This window comes from Rhinoderma darwinii, chromosome 5, assembly GCF_050947455.1.
Source record: "Rhinoderma darwinii isolate aRhiDar2 chromosome 5, aRhiDar2.hap1, whole genome shotgun sequence".
Taxonomy (NCBI): Eukaryota; Metazoa; Chordata; class Amphibia; order Anura; family Rhinodermatidae; genus Rhinoderma; species Rhinoderma darwinii.
In genome coordinates this window covers 42,973,954-42,995,339 of record NC_134691.1, presented here as the reverse complement: position 1 = coordinate 42,995,339, position 21,386 = coordinate 42,973,954, and the positions used below count along the sequence as shown (strand labels likewise).

General features: G+C 40.0%; 1 protein-coding gene across 5 annotated transcripts in view; it reads right to left on the bottom strand.

Annotated features, from left to right (window-relative positions):
- CDH17 (cadherin 17) overlaps nt 1-21,386 on the bottom strand; it is a 70,124-nt gene that overhangs the window by 23,527 nt on the left and 25,211 nt on the right. For all 5 annotated transcript variants that reach the window (XM_075828008.1, XM_075828009.1, XM_075828006.1 and 2 more), the window contains 5 exons: nt 15,538-15,621; nt 11,067-11,204; nt 9,773-9,911; nt 5,028-5,186; nt 1,770-1,957 (listed from right to left, as the gene is read on the bottom strand). In XM_075828008.1, the coding sequence (XP_075684123.1) occupies nt 1,770-1,957; nt 5,028-5,186; nt 9,773-9,911; nt 11,067-11,204; nt 15,538-15,621 (708 nt within the window). The remainder of the gene's footprint in view (nt 1-1,769; nt 1,958-5,027; nt 5,187-9,772; nt 9,912-11,066; nt 11,205-15,537; nt 15,622-21,386) is intronic.

The following is a 21,386-nucleotide window of genomic DNA, read 5'->3' as shown; positions in this document are numbered from 1 at the left end:
TTGATGTCAATGGGAGGTCAGAGGCATAAACGCCCGAAGATAGGGCATGTCCCTTCTTTTTTCCACGAGACGGTTTTTCTGCTCGCAGGGAAAAAAAACGCCTCAGTCTCCCATTGAAATCAATGGGAGGCATTTCAAGTGTTTTTTGGCACGCTATTTGGTGCGCTTTTTCGATGCAGTTTCCGTGTAAAAAAACTCATAAAAAAACTTCATGTGTACTCCCCCTAAGGGGTATTTATCTACATGTCCTTGGGCTAGGCAGGCATACGAGTTTTCACTGACCTCTGTTTAAGGTCATTTAGAGTTGGTATTTTTGATCAAGTTAATAACATTTTATTTAATTATTCAAATTAATAAAGCTGTGGCCGACTTTCAAAGAAGTCATGTGTCTGTGTTTAATTATTAAGGGTTATTTAATTTTAGCTAGACTACCTGTTGGTTTTAAGTAATTTATATGAATACAGTCCTTAATTGTTGCTTATAGCTCCAAACCAAGTCACATAAAAAGTCTGTAAAGGCATTGTCTGGTTAAAAAAAAAAAAACATTTTCAAATATCTTTAGAGTATATGAACTCCAAGAATGAAGAGGTTAAAATGCTGTTCTTTTCACAAAGCAATAATAGAATCAGTGTTCAGCCGCCTTGGCTCTTGAAACGCACAACGTCTGGTTATATTTTCCATTGCGTGGATTATTTTACAAACTCTACTGTGAAATACCATAACATTGCTCTCCCTGACTGCGTGAACCTTGTATGTAACACGTGTCCTGAGTTCCTTCCCAATAATACTCTCAATGCGTTATTCAATTATTTGTACTGAATTTTGCAATTTGGGTTTTTGTTTTATTGGATTCAGCAGAAAAATATTATGATATCTAGAAGTTGGCTCAAGAGACATTCATAATGCCAAATAACAAACAGCCGTTATAAGAGCATAGAATACACCACATGCTGAGACTCTCCAGGCAATGAGGCAATGTAGGATACCACCGACCAGACTATTATCTAGGCATAGCGTGGATTTTCTTCACCTGATTCAGTTCATTAACCTAGCCCTGTATCTTAATACCCAATCCAAGAGTGGATTGTTGGCGTTGCCCCTGAAACCCAGTACCGGGGGCATATTCGCCACTAAACCTCCCCGAGCTACACTCTGAACTAGACAATTTCTCTAGATGTTTATTTTTCTGTTGAAGGGGAAAATAAATGATCTGTCATGCCATAGAGATATGCCAGAAGATCTTACTGGCCGAGTCTGTGAGCTCAAACTTTTGCAGATTTCCAAAACTACAGAGTGTCATAAATGTCTTAGTTGGGAATACCCCTCTAATGCCCAGTGCATTTGTTGGGCTTTGATGTTGGACGGATCATATACATTACACACCTTCCACCTGAGCCAAACTACGTTTTCCCCTTTATATTTCTGCCCTTGGCACCAATATAAATCCATTTCTAGAAGTTCCCTTCTGTTTCTTGCCCCCGCTTAGTGTACCCTTAGTGTTTTCACCTGCTATGTTCCTGACAATGAACCTGCCTATACCTTGTGTACTAACATCTGTCTAGTCTGATCTCTGATCCTCAGTTCTAGTTCTATTCAGATATTAAACTTGGGGAAATTAAATTCATGCGAAAATTCTGGTACCAGCAGAATACTGGTGACACTAAGAGGGGTGTATGGGAAAAAGGGATCCTATTGGTGCACCACTGAAATGGAATCTCTAACTCTGGAATCAAATGAATCGTTACTTATATTACTTCTTAAGTCAGTACCTTGGTGATGTTGTATGGATGAGGGCTTGTGGAGTTTTCTTGTATGGTAATTGGTTTTGGCGCTTTCCAGAGATTTTCCTTTATGGTAATAAACACCTTTGAGTTATGACTAAACGGTCTCTCTGCAAGGTCTGACACTTCTAAAACAAGCTCATATGGCTTATCCCCAAACTTCAAATGTACACTTCCTGCAATAAAAAGGAGAGAAAATTATTATTATATCCTGTAGATAGTCCATGACCAACATTGTGTTGTTACTGTACATAGTCCACGTGCATTGTGGTGTAGCCTCTACCATAAAGCAGTGCTCATAATGTTTATTTTTTTATTTTATGTTTTCATTTATCATTTACCAAGAGCTAGCTGTTTGTTTGCTTGCCAGTTTGAGAAAACCAAAATGATCTGAAATAACATGGTTTATGGTGAAAATATCCTAAAGGCTGGATCCACACATGTAGTCTGGATCTGCTTACATTTATCTTATGTATATGTCCATCTTAATTTAGCCTCACATTATGTGATACTATTATTGGGTGGGGTATCAACCAAATCTTTTTGCCCACGAGGCTCAGCCAACCTTTATCCAGACCTGCTGCTATTAGTGTGCCATGTATCACACAAAGGACAGTATTCGGTCTGACAAGGCTCAGTCTATTTGTCTGTCCACTGTGTGTCTCATCACATGAGCAATGTCCCCCTTCTTCCTTCTCAGGGGTATTTTAAACAATAGCTTTGTTGAATCTTTAAGTGGACTTGTCAGCAGATTTGACCCCTCAAAACTGCTGTCAGTGCTATATAGAGAATGGGGAGAGCAATGTAACCATACCTGCGGTGACAGTCATGCAGGTTGCATGTCCGAGAATTCCAGGTTTTAATGTCACTGGCACCGCGATTGCAAGTGCCAAGGAGGCGACCCCTGCATGTTCAGAGCTCCAGGCTCTCTTCACTGAACACTTCCCAGCCCCTCTATGTGTCCAATCAGGAGACTGCTAGAGCTGTCACTCAGAACAGAGGGGAGTGATTGGGAACATTCATTGCAGGGAGCCCGGAGAGCCAGTAATAGAGATAAAAGTGTCAATCAGCGACGGGAGGGCTCCCCCTGCCTCCCCCACCCTCACCCTGTTGGCTAACTACAGTGGGCCATATCTCTGGAATGTGGGGGGTCCAGAAAAAAAAACTGTGCTGGAATTAGGGAGACATCGCTATTCAGGTTAGTTAACCAGTTCAACTTATATGATCTAGCAACAGGTCCTCTTTAACTAATAAGTGACAGCACGATGAGACAGTGTGTCTGTCACTTATTTATGCTGCTTTCAGACAGGGCAGCATAAATATCTGTTTGATCCACTTTAAATGCAGAAAACACCAAAGATTAGAAACTTTCCAGCAATATCCTCCTTGACTTTGATCTTATCCGGGCTTCTATTGCAATCAGAACTGTTAGAAATATATATGAATAACTCAATGTGTGTCCCAGTAGATTGGCCACCCCTTTAATTTTAATCTCCATGTGCTAGGAATATTGAGGTTAATGTTTCCTATTTTTGAACCTTAAATGTCCTTGACCAAATACATACATACATTGGCAACATGAAAACTTGTACACATGAACTAATCTCCCCTCTAAGAGCTTCTTTAATGTGTTTTATTAGGATCATAATTGTACCCATGATAATGCATGGGGTGGTTGTGGATCCCCTTACTGTACTGCTAGTCTACCACGAAAACACAACTCTGGTAATCTGTGTCTGGGCTTTCACTAAGAGTAGACTCAAGTACAAGACACGTAAGTGCCTTTAGATTTTTCAATGATTTTTACAGGCTTGTAATGCACGCAGCACTACTACTCTTTGAGGATTGCCTCTTGCACTCTTGTGAAAATGACTGATCATGATTTTTTGGAAACAAGTCATTTCTTATCATCAGGATCTAAATAATAAGAATCTAGCTGACAGACATAAACGCTATTATTATAGGAACTGGTAACCAAATGGCATCATTATCCCTCTGTGACCTTAATCTCTTCTGTTTTTGCCAACATTACAGTTATTAAATGTATCCAAGAAAGAAATAAGGGATTTGAACATCAGGCAGACTGAAGCAAAGGTCCGCTGCTGCACACAGGGTCCCCCATCTACCATTTACCATTTATAATACTGGTGTTTCCCCCTCAGGGGAAAACATCTACATAAAACATGCATTGGGGCCCAACACAATGCAGTTATATTACGTTGAATTTTTGGAAGTGTACTTTTGCCTGGTGGTCAGAGAGAATATAATATTTTATACCCTCCTGTTATTTGGAATTTTTTATAGAAACTGTTTCGTTTTTAATATGTTGAGAATAAAGTTAGTAATCTTCTATTAGTAATTTGTTAATAGTGTATGACTGTTTCTTTGTAGGTGGTTAGCTGTATAATATGGGTCTGATAAGAGGCCTAAAAAACATATTATTTCTCCCTCCTTTCCTCCAACTTGGACCCACAGATTACACAATCTTTATGGTCCGTAATAATCTTGTGATCCCCATAACATCCTCCCATAGTTGCCCACCAAATGTACATAATGGGTTACCAAATGGAGGATAAGAGGCCCCTTACCATTTACTGTATGGGACCCAGATATTTCAAACACTGATTATTTCTATATATTATATTATTTAAGATGTAATTTATACTAATAGCCCATTATTCAGAAGTAAATAATATTACTGTATTGTTATACTACTGCATTTCCATAGAAGATCCAATTTGTACTTATTTTAGCCAGAAAAAGATTAAAGTTTTTTCATTCAGATAAAATAATTAGTTTAGCCGGATTAAGACTCGCAATCTTTGTCAATGAAATACTTCCTTTTGCAGCCGAAGCAATTGAGCCAGCTGTCGACTGGGTTAATGTTAAAGAGGTATTCCGGTTGTGACAAGTTATTACCTACTCGCAGGATAGGTGATAACTATTGGATCAGTGGGGATCCGACCGCTGTGCTCAGCAGTTTCCGTCACTGCCATACACTTTAAATAGAGTGGTAGTGCGCATGTCTGGCCACCGCTCCATTCAACTCTTCGCTCCTCTTGCTATTGAAAGCAATGTTGCACACGGGACCCACGTTTTGGCGATTGGTGGGTGTCCCAGCGGCCGTACCTTCACCGATCGAATGATATCACCTATCCAGTGGATAGGTGATAACTTGTCATAACCGAAATACCCTTTTAAGCTGCTTGGGGCCCTCCTAGAATTAATTAATTGTTCTGTACGTACCATTTATAGTGGTGGAAATTTCTCCTGTCACATTGTTGATCTGGAAAAACATGATCTTGGCTGGGTCTGGAATCTGTTGCTTGATTTTGTAGACAAGTTGGGCATTGGGTGTTGCTGGGTCATCTTTGTCAGTTGCAAAAACTCTGATAAATGCTAAACCTAAATTAGAAAAAATACCAAAAAAAGTTGGTAGAACATTTATTATCTATAGAAATATATTTTTTTATATTCCACCTGCAGTTTTGGTTGAATACGTAGCTGTACATGATGCCTCAAAAGTATAATGCAGATCTAGCCAAGGCAAAAAACAAACCCAAGACGTTGGTAAAATACTAAACTGGCAGTTATCTATTACAATATGAAGACTATAATATCTGTTGGCACTTACATTGAGCAGGAGTGGAACCTTATGAGTAATATTTAGAGCACATACCAAATCTACAAATGTGCACCATTCCCCTGTTGAATGGGAGCAGTAACAGAAATTATGACAACAATAAGCTAGAAAGATAGTGTATATTCAGAAAATGACATATTATTTAAAGAGAAAGAATATATATTGTTGAAATGTTTTTGCTAATTTATTATTTTTTTCCATGTCACTGTACACAATTTTTAAAAACAATTTTGTAGTTTTCACTCTGGCCACTAGGGTATTCACAATAGACACATTTCCTGTTCGGCAGCTCACCTGTGCTGTGCAGGCTGGGGGGGGGAGGGGTTATCAGAAACACCCTCTTATCACGGGGGCAGGGATTACAATGACATAACAGCTTCATATCACTACTGAAGGCTCTGTGTATACCCTACTATACAGCAGAGGTGTAATTTCTTTTAAAATATACAGTACACAAAGGGATGCATTATTATATGAGCTCAGTATAGGTTTAATACAAATAGGTTTGTTATTTTTTTCTATAGAGGACAGGAATGTGTTTTGTTTTTTTCAGACGGATCCAAAATGCAAATCATATGTTAGCACTACAAAAAAAAAAAAAATATCCTTTTTTTGCAGTGTCTTCAGTAATAGCGTAGCAGGGAACTATATTCTATACCATTTAAAAATGTCACACACAGATGCTCTAACAGATTTCCCTATAATTCTCAGTCACAGCTCCCCCACAGGTGACAAGCAATTATGGGTAAACCTGTGGCTGGAAATTATGCACGCACCTGTGGATAATCACAGGTTCCTCCATGGAAGTCTAGCTGCAGGTACCCCCATATATGTACAGCTACCCCTATAATTGTCAGCCACAGTTCCCCCTATAATTGTCAGCCACAGTTCCCCTATAATTGTCAGTCACAGTTCACCCTATAATTGTCAGCCACTGTTTCCCTATAATTGTCAGCCACAGTTCCCCCTATAATTGTCAGCCACAGTTCACCCTATAATTGTCAGCCACTGTTTCCCTATAATTGTCAGCCACAGTTCCCCCTATATTTGTCAGCCACAGTTCCCCTATAATTGTCAGCCACTGTTTCCCTATAATTGTCAGCCACAGTTCCCCTATAATTGTCAGTCACAGTTCACCCTATAATTGTCAGCCACTGTTTCCCTATAATTGTCAGCCACAGTTCCCCCTATAATTGTAAGCCACAGTTCACCCTATATTTGTCAGCCACTGTTTCCCTATAATTGTCAGCCACAGTTCCCCCTATATTTGTCAGCCACAGTTCCCCTATAATTGTCAGCCACTGTTTCCCTATAATTGTCAGCCACAGTTCCCTCGATAATTGTCAGCCACAGTTCCCCTATAATTGCCAGCCACAGTTCCCCTATAATTGTCAGCCAGTTCCCCTATAATTGTCAGCCACAGTTCCCCTATAATTGTCAGCCACAGTTCCCCCTATAATTGTCAGCCACAGTTCCCCTATAATTGTCAGCCACAGTTCACCCTATAATTGTCAGCCACTGTTTCCCTATAATTGTCAGCCACAGTTCCCCTATAATTGTCAGCCACAGTTCCCCTATAATTGTCAGCCAGTTCCCCTATAATTGTCAGCCACAGTTCTCCCTATAATTTTCAGCCACAGTTTCCCTATAATTGTCAGCCACAGTACCCCCTATAATTGTCAGCCACAGTTCCCCCTATAATTGTCAGCCACAGTTCCCCTATAATTGTCAGCCACAGTTCCCCTATAATTGTCAGCCACAGTTCCCCCTATAATTGTCAGCCACAGTTCCCCTATAATTGTCAGTCACAGTTCCCCTATAATTTTCAGCCACAGTTCCCCCTATAATTGTCAGCCACTGTTCCCCTATAATAGTCAGCCACAGTTCCCCTATAATTGTCATCCACAGTTCCCCTATAATTTTCAGCCACAGTTCCCCCTATAATTGTCAGCCACAGTTCACCCTATAATTGTCAGCCACTGTTTCCCTATAATTGTCAGCCACAGTTCCCCTATAATTGTCAGCCACAGTTCCCCTATAATTGTCAGCCACAGTTCCCCTATAATTGTCAGCCACAGTTCCCCCTATAATTTTCAGCCACAGTTCCCCTATAATTGTCAGCCACAGTTCCCCCTATAATTTTCAGCCACAGTTCCCCTATAATTGTCAGCCACAGTTCCCCTATAATTTTCAGCCACAGTTCCCCTATAATTTTCAGCCACAGTTCCCCTATAATTTTCAGCCACAGTTCCCCCTATAATTGTCAGCCACAGTTCCCCCTATAATTGTCAGCCACTGTTCCCCTATAATAGTCAGCCACAGTTCCCCTATAATTGTCATCCACAGTTCCCCTATAATTTTCAGCCACAGTTCCCCCTATAATTGTCAGCCACAGTTCACCCTATAATTGTCAGCCACTGTTTCCCTATAATTGTCAGCCACAGTTCCCCTATAATTGTCAGCCACAGTTCCCCTATAATTGTCAGCCACAGTTCCCCTATAATTGTCAGCCACAGTTCCCCCTATAATTTTCAGCCACAGTTCCCCTATAATTGTCAGCCACAGTTCCCCCTATAATTTTCAGCCACAGTTCCCCTATAATTGTCAGCCACAGTTCCCCTATAATTTTCAGCCACAGTTCCCCTATAATTTTCAGCCACAGTTCCCCTATAATTTTCAGCCACAGTTCCCCCTATAATTTTCAGCCACAGTTCCCCTATAATTTTCAGCCACAGTTCCCCTATAATTTTCAGCCACAGTTCCCCTATAATTGTCAGTTACAGTTCCCCTATAATTTTCAGCCACAGTTCCCCCTATAATTGTCAGCCACTGTTCCCCTATAATTGTCAGCCACAGTTCCCCTATAATTGTCAGCCACAGTTCCCCTATAATTTTCAGCCACAGTTCCCCCTATAATTGTCAGCCACAGTTCCCCTATAATTGTCAGCCACAGTTCCCCCAATAATTTTCAGCCACAGTTCCCCTATAATTGTCAGCCACAGTTCCCCTATAATTTTCAGCCACAGTTCCCCTATAATTGTCAGCCACAGTTCCCCTATAATTGTCAGCCACAGTTCCCCTATAATTGTCAGCCACAGTACCCCCTATAATTGTCAGCCACAGTACCCCCTATAATTGTCAGCCACAGTCCCCCTATAATTGTCAGCCAGTTCCCCTATAATTGTCAGCCACAGTTCCCCTATAATTTTCAGCCACAGTTCCCCCTATAATTGTCAGACACAGTTCCCCCTATAATTGTCAGACACAGTTCCCCTATAATTGTCAGACACAGTCTCCCTATGACTGCGTGGAATACACATCTTCATACTGCAGTAGCCTTTTTGGGGCCCAGGACAAGGGTTCATGGTGGGCCCCCTGCCCTTCACAAAAATCAATAATGTTGTGAGAATTGTACAGTACAGTATAGGTAAAGAAAGAAATATATGAATAGCATAAAACGTTCACTATTCATTGTGCTCTGCTAAAGAATATACTAGTAAATAAATAACTAAATGAACAGCTCGGGGTGCTCCCAAATACTCACCAGTCCCAGTGCTACACAGCCCCGACCACTAGAACAGGTGGACCAACAGTGGGGGGAAAACCAGCCACCAGGTTGCCCGGTGAGTCACTAGTTAAGGATTTGTGAGGGTGACCCCATACTGTCCATTTGATTTATTAATTTCATGAACACATGATATGCTTAGATACAGTGTCCCAGCAGACAGTATCACACATAATAGGCTTAGATACAGCTGCATAGCAGACAGTATCACACATGATCGGTTTAAATACATGGCTCAGCAGACCGCATCACAAATGATAGGCTTAGATACAGGGCCCTAGCAAACAGTATCAAACATGATAGGCTTAGATACATGGTCCCAGCAGACATTATCACACATGATGGGATTACATACATGGCTTAACAGACAGTATTACACATTATATCTTTAGATCCAGGGCCCCAAGCAAACAGTATCACACATGAAAGGCTTAGATACATGGAACCAGTAGACAGTATCACACATGATAGACTTAGATACAGGGCCCAAACAGAGAGTATCACACACTTGATAGGCTTAGGTACAGGGCCCCAGCAGATAGTATCACACATGCTAGGATTAGATACAGGACTACAATAGACACTATCACACATGATAGGCTTAGATACATGGCCCCAGCAGATAGTATAACACATGCTAGGATTAGATACAGGGCCCCAGCAGACAATATCAAACATAATGGGCTTAGATACGGGGCCCAAACAGTATCACACTTGATAGGCTTAGATACATGGCCTGTGGTAAAAGAAATGGAACATTTACACCAGCCCTTCTTCACCTACCTGGCCTGGATTGTTCTCTGACTTCACCAAAATACTCGCTCTGGTTGAAAGCTGGTGGATTATTATTAATGTCCTCTACCAGTATGGTAATTGTATATGGACCTTCAATGACTGCTCCTCCACCATCAATAGTTTTCACCTACAGACAAAGAACATATATATTCAACAGGTTTGCACATTTGCAGCTTACCAACTATAAAGAGTATTTAAACCCAAGAAAATTCAAAGATTATCGTTCTGTCTGCCAGCGTTTGCCAAGTATTTATTATTTTACAATGAATATATTCAGTCTTAAAAAATAATAATAAAATGTACCTACACAAGTATGGTAATGGCAAAGTAAAATAGGATCAGTTTGATTGGTTTGCATAGGTCATCTTCCAGTCACATGGAAGCAGTCATTTGTCCCTTAGCCCAATGACCATCTACATTGAATGGCCACTTTATTAAAGACACCTTCCCTATTACTATGGGAGCTCATGTTTATGGATATTAGACACGTGACCCCGGAGTGCAGCATAAAATCAAGTGAGAACATTTTCTGTGGATCAGTTTCAGTGCGAATCCACAATAGGATGAGAAAATAGAGATCTGAGCGACTTTTGAACGAGACCTGGTCATCGCTGCTAGAATAGCCGGGCCCATATTTTAAAAAACTGCCAATCTTGTGGTGTTTTCTAGTGCAATGGTATCGAGAGTTAACCAAGAATGATGCGAAAAACATCCAGCGAGAGGGGATCCTGTGAACATCCCAGAACTTATATCTAATAAAGTGGCCATTCAGTGTTGATGACATTATACACTCACAGTTAACCCAAATATTCCACTTCCGTTAACTTCTGCATGAGAATTTTTTTCGTAGGGTAATAATGGCTGTGAAATAACAAAAAAAATTTCATTTTTTGTTTGTTAACCGTGTTTAGCCCATATTTTGTATCAATCAACTTCCCAGATCCTACATTTCTGAATTTCCAGATTTTTAGTGCCGTTAAGCTGTAATTCTACAACTAAACTAGATTTACTGGTGGACCCGCATCCCATCAATGGTCCAGGGACACTATAGGCTAGAGTAAAAGAAGGAAAGAATAATATGTATGAAGACTGGAGTATTGGCTCAGCGATAGAATAGAAAGTGTTAAAGAACATTTAGTAAATCAGTCGCAAGGCTCCCTTTCCTGACACAAACGATAGAAAAAAGTCATTTGTGTAGGAAAATGTGGCAGGGAACCTGTATAAATATGACATTCGTGCCAAATGGTATTTCTTAAATACAGTGATGACATCTTGTTATTACCTGTAATGTGTAGACATTTCTATTCTCCCACTTCAGGGAGTGTTTTGTGAACAGCAATCCATCAGGTCTCATGTCAATCATATCATCTTTTTCACCTTCAAGTACAAACGTTACAGACCTAGAGTCTTTTTTCTCAAACTAGAATAAAATACCAAATAAGAAGCTTATTAGATATTCTAATTTGCAAATTCCATCACGTAAGACATATCTCGATAACAAGCATTCCCTCCAAGCAAATAAAATGTTGGTATTTAGACAAAAACCTTTTACTTAAACTCTTGGCAACGTTGACTTCCAAGAATAGTCGGTTTCTAAAAAGTACTAGACGTGTTGGCCAGTAACCAATCAAATTTTGATATCCAATCTTCCTAGTGCAGAATAAAACATTTAAGAGGTTCTCCAGCCTAAATGAAATGACTGGAGGATTTTTCTGAAGAAGAAAGTTTACCTGTTTAATGGTACCTATTTGCTCGCCAAAAGGCTAAGTGCCCCTTTCTACAGCATGGCTATAAGGAAATATAGTGTCTTCTAGAATGACACATGGATGGGCAGTCATTCACCCAAGACAGTGCTATACCGCCGGCCCCTGTAGACAGTACTATACAGCCCACCCTGTAGACAGTGCTATACAGTGTCACCATACTGTGCTATACAGCCCCCCCCCGTAGACAGTGCTATACAGCCCCCCCTATAGACAGTGCTAAACAGTCCCCCCCCCTGTAGACAGTGCTATACAGCCCCCTGTAGACAGTGCTATACAGCCCCCCCTGTAGACAGTGCTATACAGCGCTCCCTGTAGACAGTGCTATACTTTCAAGTATCACAAAGAGTGACAACCGATGCGGCACGCAGCGCATCGGGGTACATTTTGTTCTTTTAAGCCACGCCTCTAATTCCACCCAATACCTGCCCATACACACCCGTTTTAGCCCACACAGTATCATGTTCCCATAGTGCCTCCCACACAGTATAATACCAAATAGCTGTCCCCACACAGTATAATGCCCTCTAGCTGCTACAATACAATATAATGCCACTATACAGTATACTGACCCATAGATGCCCCCATACAATATAAAGCCCACACTGATGCCCCCAAAGAGTATAATGCCCATAGATGCCCCCATACAGTATAATGCCCACACAGATGCCCCATGCAGTATAATGCCCAAATATATTCCCCCATACAGCATAATGCCCCCATAGCTGCCCCATACAGTATAATTCCCCCATAGCTGCCCCATACAGTATAATGCCCCATAGCTGCTCCATACAGCTTAATGCCCCCAGAGCTGCCCCCATATAGCATAATGCCCCCATAGCTGCCCCATAGGGTATAATGCCCCCTAGCTGCCCTTATACAGTATAATGCCCCCTTAACTGCCCCTAGTGCCAGTGCCCTTGTAGATAGTGACACAGTGCCCATGTAGATAGTGGTCCTAAAGAGTGCCACAGTGTCTATGTAGAAAGTGCCACACCCCCCTTGAAGATAGCGCCACCCCCCCTGTAAATAGCGCCATTGGGACTCCCTCTAGGAACATATCCCCAGCCAGAGAATAGGCCGGGGATTCCGCTCCTAGAGGGAAGCCCTGATGTCACTGTCCATATATTGACAGTGATGTCAGTGGCTAGTCCTTGAGCGGAATCCCCGTTGCCGACTCTAGCAGGGGATTCCACTCCAGGAGGAGCCCCTGACGTCAATGTCCATATACGGACAGTGACCCCAGGGGTTCCTCTAGGAGTGGAATCCCCGGCCAGATCATTGGCAACAGGGATTCCTCTCTAGGAGTAGCCACTGACGTTACTATCCATATATGGACAGTGACATCAGGGCTTCCCCGAGCACAGCGCTTAAAGTAGCACTGTGTCCGGGGAGTCCTTGGCAAGCGGAGGAGCTCCCTTTGCTCCTCTGCTCTGAACTAATTCTGAAGCAGGGAGCTGATGGTTCCCGTCCTGAGGACGCAGATACAGTTGACAACGGGACATACCCCCGGCTGCCCGGGACAGCTGGACACCGCCTGGACAGTTGGGAGGTATGTGTAGCCTATGGCAGATCAGGGAGATACCTCCCTGCTCTGTTATAGCGTTCAATAGTATCTACGTCCCAAGGACACAGATACTATTGAATGTGGCGTCACTACCGCTGTAGCAGCCTTAGAAGTTTCTAGAAGAGCGTCCGGGCGGCACGGGCCCCCTCATGCCACGGGCCCCTTAGCAGCTGCTATGGCAACTACAGTGGTAGTTACACCACTGTAATTAGGCAACTGTATGGTTATTTGGCCAATGTAATTGTTGCACTGGAACTGTTATTTGGGCACCATAATGTATGGCATTTATAATTAGGCACTGTTTAGTATGGTTATTTGTACACAGTATCACAGTACCCACATAGGGTGGTGCCAATAGAAGGTACCATGCATTGCACTATCCATATAAGACCAGCCAGTCATTATTTTTTTTAGAAACTGTGCCTACTGGAGGATCTTCCATAGTTTGGTGGGCCAGTCTGAACCTATGTTTAGTATAAGAAAAGTTCTTAGGTCAATTTCAAACTATTTGTATGGCAGCTTTGTATTTTCTGCTTCTTGTTTCAAGGGGTTTTCCATAAACAACATTTATCACCGATTCACAGGATAGGTGATAAATGTCTAAACGCTGGGGGTCCGACCCCTGGCACTCTCAGTGATCACATCAACGCGGGTGTCTAGATGCCTTGTCTGAATGGAGCAGTAGTATGCATGCGTGGCTAACACTCTGTTCACAATCTATGATACTGACGGAGATAGACGTGGTCTACTAACAATTCATTTATAGAGATCTGCTGTCATTTCCATAAAGTAGATTCAGCTGTGGGAATTTATGGTGCTATTCACTCAACAATCACATGGGCCTATGTTGAAACATGATGTGACCAATGTATTAACCTGCCCTTAGGCCCTAAGTTGTCCTGAACTTTACCCTACCCTACCCTGATGCACACCTGGTACTGAAAAAGTATGTACCCCTTTATTCATTTGTCTTTGGAATTTACTGTGTGTGATCTTCTTCCAGTTTACTGACAGAAGCATGAATTGTATCTGCTTGCCCCTTGGGGTTTGATTTTATTACATGATATCTAGTATTTTAAATGCCGTATTAAGAGTGATTTCATATTTACAAAGTAATAAAAGTGATTTCTGGGACTTTTCCAGCAAATACGGCATCAGCCAAAAAGGGGAATTGGTCGCAGGTGAGCAAATATATGGCAGTGTTTTATGTGTCCTGTTTCCCAAGCACTTTTACATTTTTCCCTTGTACCTGACACACCTGACTTTTATGAGACCAATAAATAAAACCTCCATAGACACGTTACAAAACATCCACTGACAAAAACAGCTTTTGAGGCTTATATGGCGTTTTAGCTCTAAGCTTTGGCTCATACAGAGCCAGGGCCCCTCTTTATAATCTCCACATGCCTTAATATTTGCAAAATCGATTTTGTAAAAATTTGCACAATCTAAATGATTTGATTGCGCAGTGTAAATAGACCCATATGGAAAAAGGTATTTTTTATGTTTTGTTCTTGATTTTATTCTATATTATTATTATTATTATTATTATTATTATTATTATCATTAATATTATTCCATTATTATTTATTGATCATCTTTAGCTAAGAAGAAACTCTAAGGCCTCGTGCACACTTCCATCACTGTTTTCACGGCCGTTTTTGACAGGTCCGTGAGTCCGTTTAGTGTGATTTCCGTGTGCACTCCGTGTTTCCGTTTCCCCGTTTCCGAGCGCCGAGCATGGTACTGTCCAGGGTGCTGAAAGAGCAGGGTTGTTGAGCACTAGTCACTGTACAGGGTGCTGAAAGAGTTAATGGACTGCACTGATCGGCGGGAACTCTTTCAGCACCCTATAAAAAATAAAAAAATCAGTTCATACTTACTTTCCTACTGTCCGGCCTCCTGGGATGACGTTTCATCCCATGTCACCGCTGCAGCCAATGGGTGCTAGCCGTCAGAAAAACGGCTAGCACCCTGAAGAAAAAGACTGAAGTGTGCACTAGGCCTAAAACCATGTTCACACATTCAGGATTTTGTCAGGATTTAGGCATGAATTCCGCACCTAAATCCTACCAGCATCCGCTAACGTATATACCTCATTCACACGCTCAAGGAAAATACCTTCACAAAATAATAAATGCACTGCAGAATTTAAAATTCACATCATGTCCATTATTGACACGGATTCTGTGCTGAAAATCCGCGGATTAGCTATGAGGAATAAAAATGGGGCTCATGTGTGTGCCAATCCATAGCAGAAATCTGAGTTTCATCTCTGAATTTCTGCCACGGATTCTCCAAAAATTTCAGAATTTGCCTAAATTATCGGACCGATTTTTCTAAAAAAAAAAAAGAAAAACTAATTTAGCAAATGTACTTACCACTGAAATAAAGAAAATGTCATACAAATTTCATATAAATACCTGAAATATTGAAGCCGGGGCACTTCCTTCTACGATATTGAAAGTCATGCTTGTAAGTGGGCCCTTCAGTTCTGCTACCAATGTCTGAAAAAAAAGATATTGTGTACAATAAATGATTCTACTATTTAAATCTTTACTGCCTGTTCTCGCTATTGGAAGCATTTACATAATTGCTATGCCATTCTTCCTGGTAAATTAAACAGAAACTTAAAGTAATAGACAGATCACAATGGAAAGTATTCATAATAATTTCAGATTCTGTTTCTGTTTTTCTTTTTTGTTTCGTTTTTTCACTTAAATAAGGGATGCATGTAAAACTGAATTGAAAAGGAAACTGTCAGCAAGATCATGCAGCATGAACGGGCAGCATGCCAGTCTCTCAGATTCTAATAACTACATCTTACTCTTTAAGGGTTCTTCCGATAATCAATATTTATCGGTGGATAGGGGATAAATATCTGATCGGTGGGGGTCTGACGGCTGGGACCCCACTGATCACGAGAACGGGCTTACCTTACCATTCCTGGGAGCCCCATATGAATGATGTGGTAGTGCACATGCTCGGCCACCGTTTCATTCATTCATATGGCATGTCATGTGGGCATTTCCAGGGTTGGACCCCCACTATTTAGATATTTATCACTTATCTTGTGGATAGGTGATAAATATTGATTATGCAAAAACCCCTTTAAGCACTGCAGCATTTTAGAGAAATCATAGTTTTACCATGGCTAATGACAGATCTCCCGAACATGGGGTGACTGTCTCTCTATGGCAAGAATGATTTAGTCACTGTATAGTGACATTATTTAATTACTGTATGGTGACATTATTCAGTGAGGTCAGATGTATTTTTGGATGACCGCCCCATCAGCGACAATGAGTAGGTTTGATTGGAATACAACTCCCACCTATCCTAAGAACCAGCCAATCTGACCCCTAGTTGCACATTGCCTCTCTATTCACATATACTGTATGGGAGCAATGGAAACATTTGGGTACACTCACTACCATTCATTTCAAAGTAAAGTAATGTGAAGCCATAAGTCCCTGATCACAGTGGGGTCAGACTCGATCTCGGGTATAATGAGGGTCCAAGCTGTCGAACCCCCAATAAAAGTCTTAACTCGAATGTGAAATTGTAAAAATGTGTCATCAACAGGGGCGAATTATAATGAGGGCAATCTGGGCAAGTGCCTGGGGCTGGAAGAGGGCCCAGTTCGTCCAGGTTCTCCCGTACCGGCTGTTAAATTTACAGCAGGTTCAGAGAACCGGAGTGAAGCGGGACATCTCACCCAATTATATCCGCATCCTTAGGATGCGGATACTATTGCTTACTGTAGCGCTGGCGAGACAGGGGACTATCCGTTCCCTTCCTCCCATTCGGCACTTTACTAATGACCTAGTCGGCGCGATGATGTCATCACGCCAACTGCGCCATTACACTAGATGACGCTGTCTGGTCTCTGACAAAGATGCAGGGGGCTTTATCTACAGAGGACATTGTAAGTGGCGCTATCTACAGGGGTCATTGTCTACTTAGGGCATTGTAACTGGCACAATCTACAGTAGACGTTATCTGCAGAGGGCATTTTAACTAGCACAATCTACAGGGGACATTATTTAAAAAGGGCATTGTAACTGGTACAATCGACTGGGGGCATTATCTAAATAGGGCATTGTAACTGGCGCTATCTACAGGGGGCATTTTCTACAGAGGGCATTGTAACTGGCAGTATCTACAGGGGACGTTATCTACATAGGGCATAGTAACTGACACAATCTACAGGGGACGTTATCTACATAGGGCATTGTAACTGGCACAATCTACAGGGGACGTTATCTACATAGGGCATTGTAACTGGCACAATCAACAGGGGACATTATCTGTAGAGGGCATTTTAACTAGCGCTATCTACAGGGGATATTATCTAAAAGGGGCATTGTAACTGGCGCTATCTACAGGGGGCATTGTTAGTGTGTATGGTGTTTTACTTTACAGTGTTTGACACAATTTAATTCAGGGGCACAGTGTATAATACTATTATATTCAGGAGCACAGTGTATAGTTCTATTATATTCAGGAGCACAGTGTATAATACTATTATATTCAGGAGTACAGTGTATAATACTATTATATTCAGGAGCACAGTGTATAATACTATTATATTCAGGAGTACAGTGTATAATACTATTATATTCAGGAGCACAGTGTATAATACTATTATATTCAGGAGTACAGTGTATAGTACTATTATATTCAGGAGTACAGTGTATAGTACTATTATATTCAGGAGTACAGTGTATAATACTATTATATTCAGGAGCACAGTGTATAATACTATTATATTCAGCACAGTGTATAGTACTATTATATTCAGGAGCACAGTGTATAGTACTATTATATTCAGGAGTACAGTGTATAATACTATTATATTCAGGAGCACAGTGTATAGTACTATTATATTCAGGAGTACAGTGTATAGTACTATTATATTCAGGAGTACAGTGTATAATACTATTATATTCAGGAGTACAGTGTATAATACTATTATATTCAGGAGCACAGTGTATAATACTATTATATTCAGCACAGTGTATAGTACTATTATATTCAGGAGCACAGTGTATAATACTATTATATTCAGGAGCACAGTGTATAATACTATTATATTCAGGAGTACAGTGTATAATACTATTATATTCAGGAGTACAGTGTATAATACTATTATATTCAGCACAGTGTATAGTACTATTATATTCAGGAGTACAGTGTATAGTAGTATTATATTCAGGAGTACAGTGTATAGTACTATTATATTCAGGAGTACAGTGTATAGTACTATTATATTCAGGAGTACAGTGTATAGTACTATTATATTCAGGAGTACAGTGTATAGTACTATTATATTCAGGAGCACAGTGTATAGTACTATTATATTCAGGAGCACAGTGTATAGTACTATTATATTCAGGAGTACGGTGTATAGTACTATTATATTCAGGAGCACCGTGTATAGTACTATTATATTCAGGAGTACGGTGTATAGTACTATTATATTCAGGAGCACAGTGTATAGTACTATTATTTTCAGGGGCACAGTGTATAATACTATTATATTCAGAAGCACAGTGTATAGTACTATTATATTCAGCACAGTGTATAGTACTATTATACTCAGCACAGTGTATAATACTATTATATTCAGGAGTACAGTGTATAGTACTATTATATTCAGGAGTACAGTGTATAGTACTATTATATTCAGGAGCACAGTGTATAGTACTATTATATTCAGGAGCACAGTGTATAGTACTATTATATTCAGGAGTACAGTGTATAGTACTATTATATTCAGGAGTACAGTGTATAGCACTATTATATTCAGGGGCACAGTATATAATACTATTATATTCAGGAGTACAGTGTATAATACTATTATATTCAGGAGTACAGTGTATAGTGCTATTATATTCAGGAGTACAGTGTATAGTACTATTATATTCAGGAGTACAGTGTATAGTGCTATTATATTTAGGAGTACAGTGTATAGTACTATTATATTCAGGAGTACAGTGTATAGTACTATTATATTCAGGGGTACAGTGTATAGTACTATTATATTCAGGAGTACAGTGTATAGTAGTATTATATTCAGGGCACAGTGTATAGTACTATTATATTCAGGAGCACAGTGTATAGTACTATTATATTCAGGGGTGCAGTGTATAGTACTATTATATTCAGGAGCACAGTGTATGGTACTATTATATTCAGGAGTACAGTGTATAATACTATTATATTCAGGGCACAGTGTATAGTACTATTATATTCAAGAGCACAGTGTATAGTACTATTATATTCAGGAGCACAGTGTATAGTACTATTATATTCAGGAGTGCAGTGTATAGTACTATTATATTCAGGAGCACAGTGTATAGTACTATTATATTCAGGAGTACAGTGTATGATACTATTATATTCAGGAGCACAGTGTATAGTACTATTATATTCAGGAGTACAGTGTATAGTACTATTATATTCAGGAGCACAGTGTATAGTACTATTATATTCAGGAGTACAGTGTATGATACTATTATATTCAGGAGCACAGTGTATAGTACTATTATATTCAGGAGTACAGTGTATAGTACTATTATATTCAGGAGTACAGTGTATAGTACTATTATATTCAGGAGCACAGTGTATAATACTATTATATTCAGCACAGTGTATAGTACTATTATATTCAGGGGTAAAGTGTATAGTACTATTATATTCAGGAGTACAGTGTATAGTACTATTATATTCAGGAGTACAGTGTATAGTACTATTATATTCAGGAGTACAGTGTATAGTACTATTATATTCAGGAGTACAGTGTATAGTACTATTATATTCAGGAGCACAGTGTATAGTACTATTATATTCAGGAGCACAGTGTATAGTACTATTATATTCAGGAGTACAGTGTATAGTACTATTATATTCAGGAGCACAGTGTATAATACTATTATATTCAGGAGCACAGTGTATAGTACTATTATATTCAGCACAGTGTATAGTATTATTATATTCAGGAGTACAGTGTATAATACTATTATATTCAGGAGTACAGTGTATAGTACTATTATATTCAGGAGCACAGTGTATAGTACTATTATATTCAGGAGCACAGTGTATAGTACTATTATGTTGAGGAGTACAGTGTATAGTACTATTATATTCAGGAGCACAGTGTATGGTACTATTATATTCAGCACAGTGTATAGTACTATTATATTCAGGAGTACAGTGTATAGTACTATTATATTCAGGAGCACAGTGTATAGTACTATTATATTCAGGAGTACAGTGTATAGTACTGTTATATTCAGGAGCACAGTGTATAGTACTATTATTTTCAGGGGCACAGTGTATAATACTATTATATTCAGAGGCACAGTGTATAGTACTATTATATTCAGCACAGTGTATAGTACTATTATATTCAGCACAGTGTATAGTACTATTATATTCAGGGGCACAGTGTATAGTATTATTATATTCAGGGGCACAGTTTATGATACTATTATATTTAGTAGCATAGAGTGTGGCATCATGAGAAATGTAATCTTCATTTATAGATGCGGAAATGTTGGAAAAATGAGGAGCTGAAGAAATCAGAGCTGCAAACTGCAGAAATGGGCCGTGCCCGGAAGAAGTCTGGACCGGATGGAGAAAAAAAGAGAAAAAGAACTAAATAGAATCTGAGACATCACCTGTGAGTAACTCAATGTAAATGTTTATTCTCCCTGTGACTGATCAGTACTGTAGTCACTGTATGATCTGCAGCGAGATGACAGATGGTAGCATTATTTTTTGTTAAATAGCAACTCCCAGCATAACCTAACCATTGTTCAGGCTATACTGGGAGCTGTTGTTTTGTCGTACAAATTGATACAGCAGGGGTTAAACTTAATTTGAAAATGATCTCTGTACTGAACTGTATTTGTTCTGATGCTGTATATATGTACTGAGCTCGGTTCTGTTGCTGCATATATGTACTGAGCTTGGTTCTGTGTCTATATTTGTACTGAGCTTGGCTCTGGGGCTGTATATATGTACTGAGCTTGGTTCTGGTGTGGTATCTATGTACTGAGCTTGGTTCTGGTGTGGTATATATGTACTGAGCTTGGTTCTGGTGTGGTATATATGTACTGAGCTTGGTTCTGGGGATGTATTTATGTACTGAGCTTGGTTCTGGGTCTGAGAAGGTAAATATATACAGAAAAAACTAAACTCAAAAAACCATGGAGGAATCTCAGTTTTTTCCAATTCACCCATTATATGGTACTTTAAATTGTAC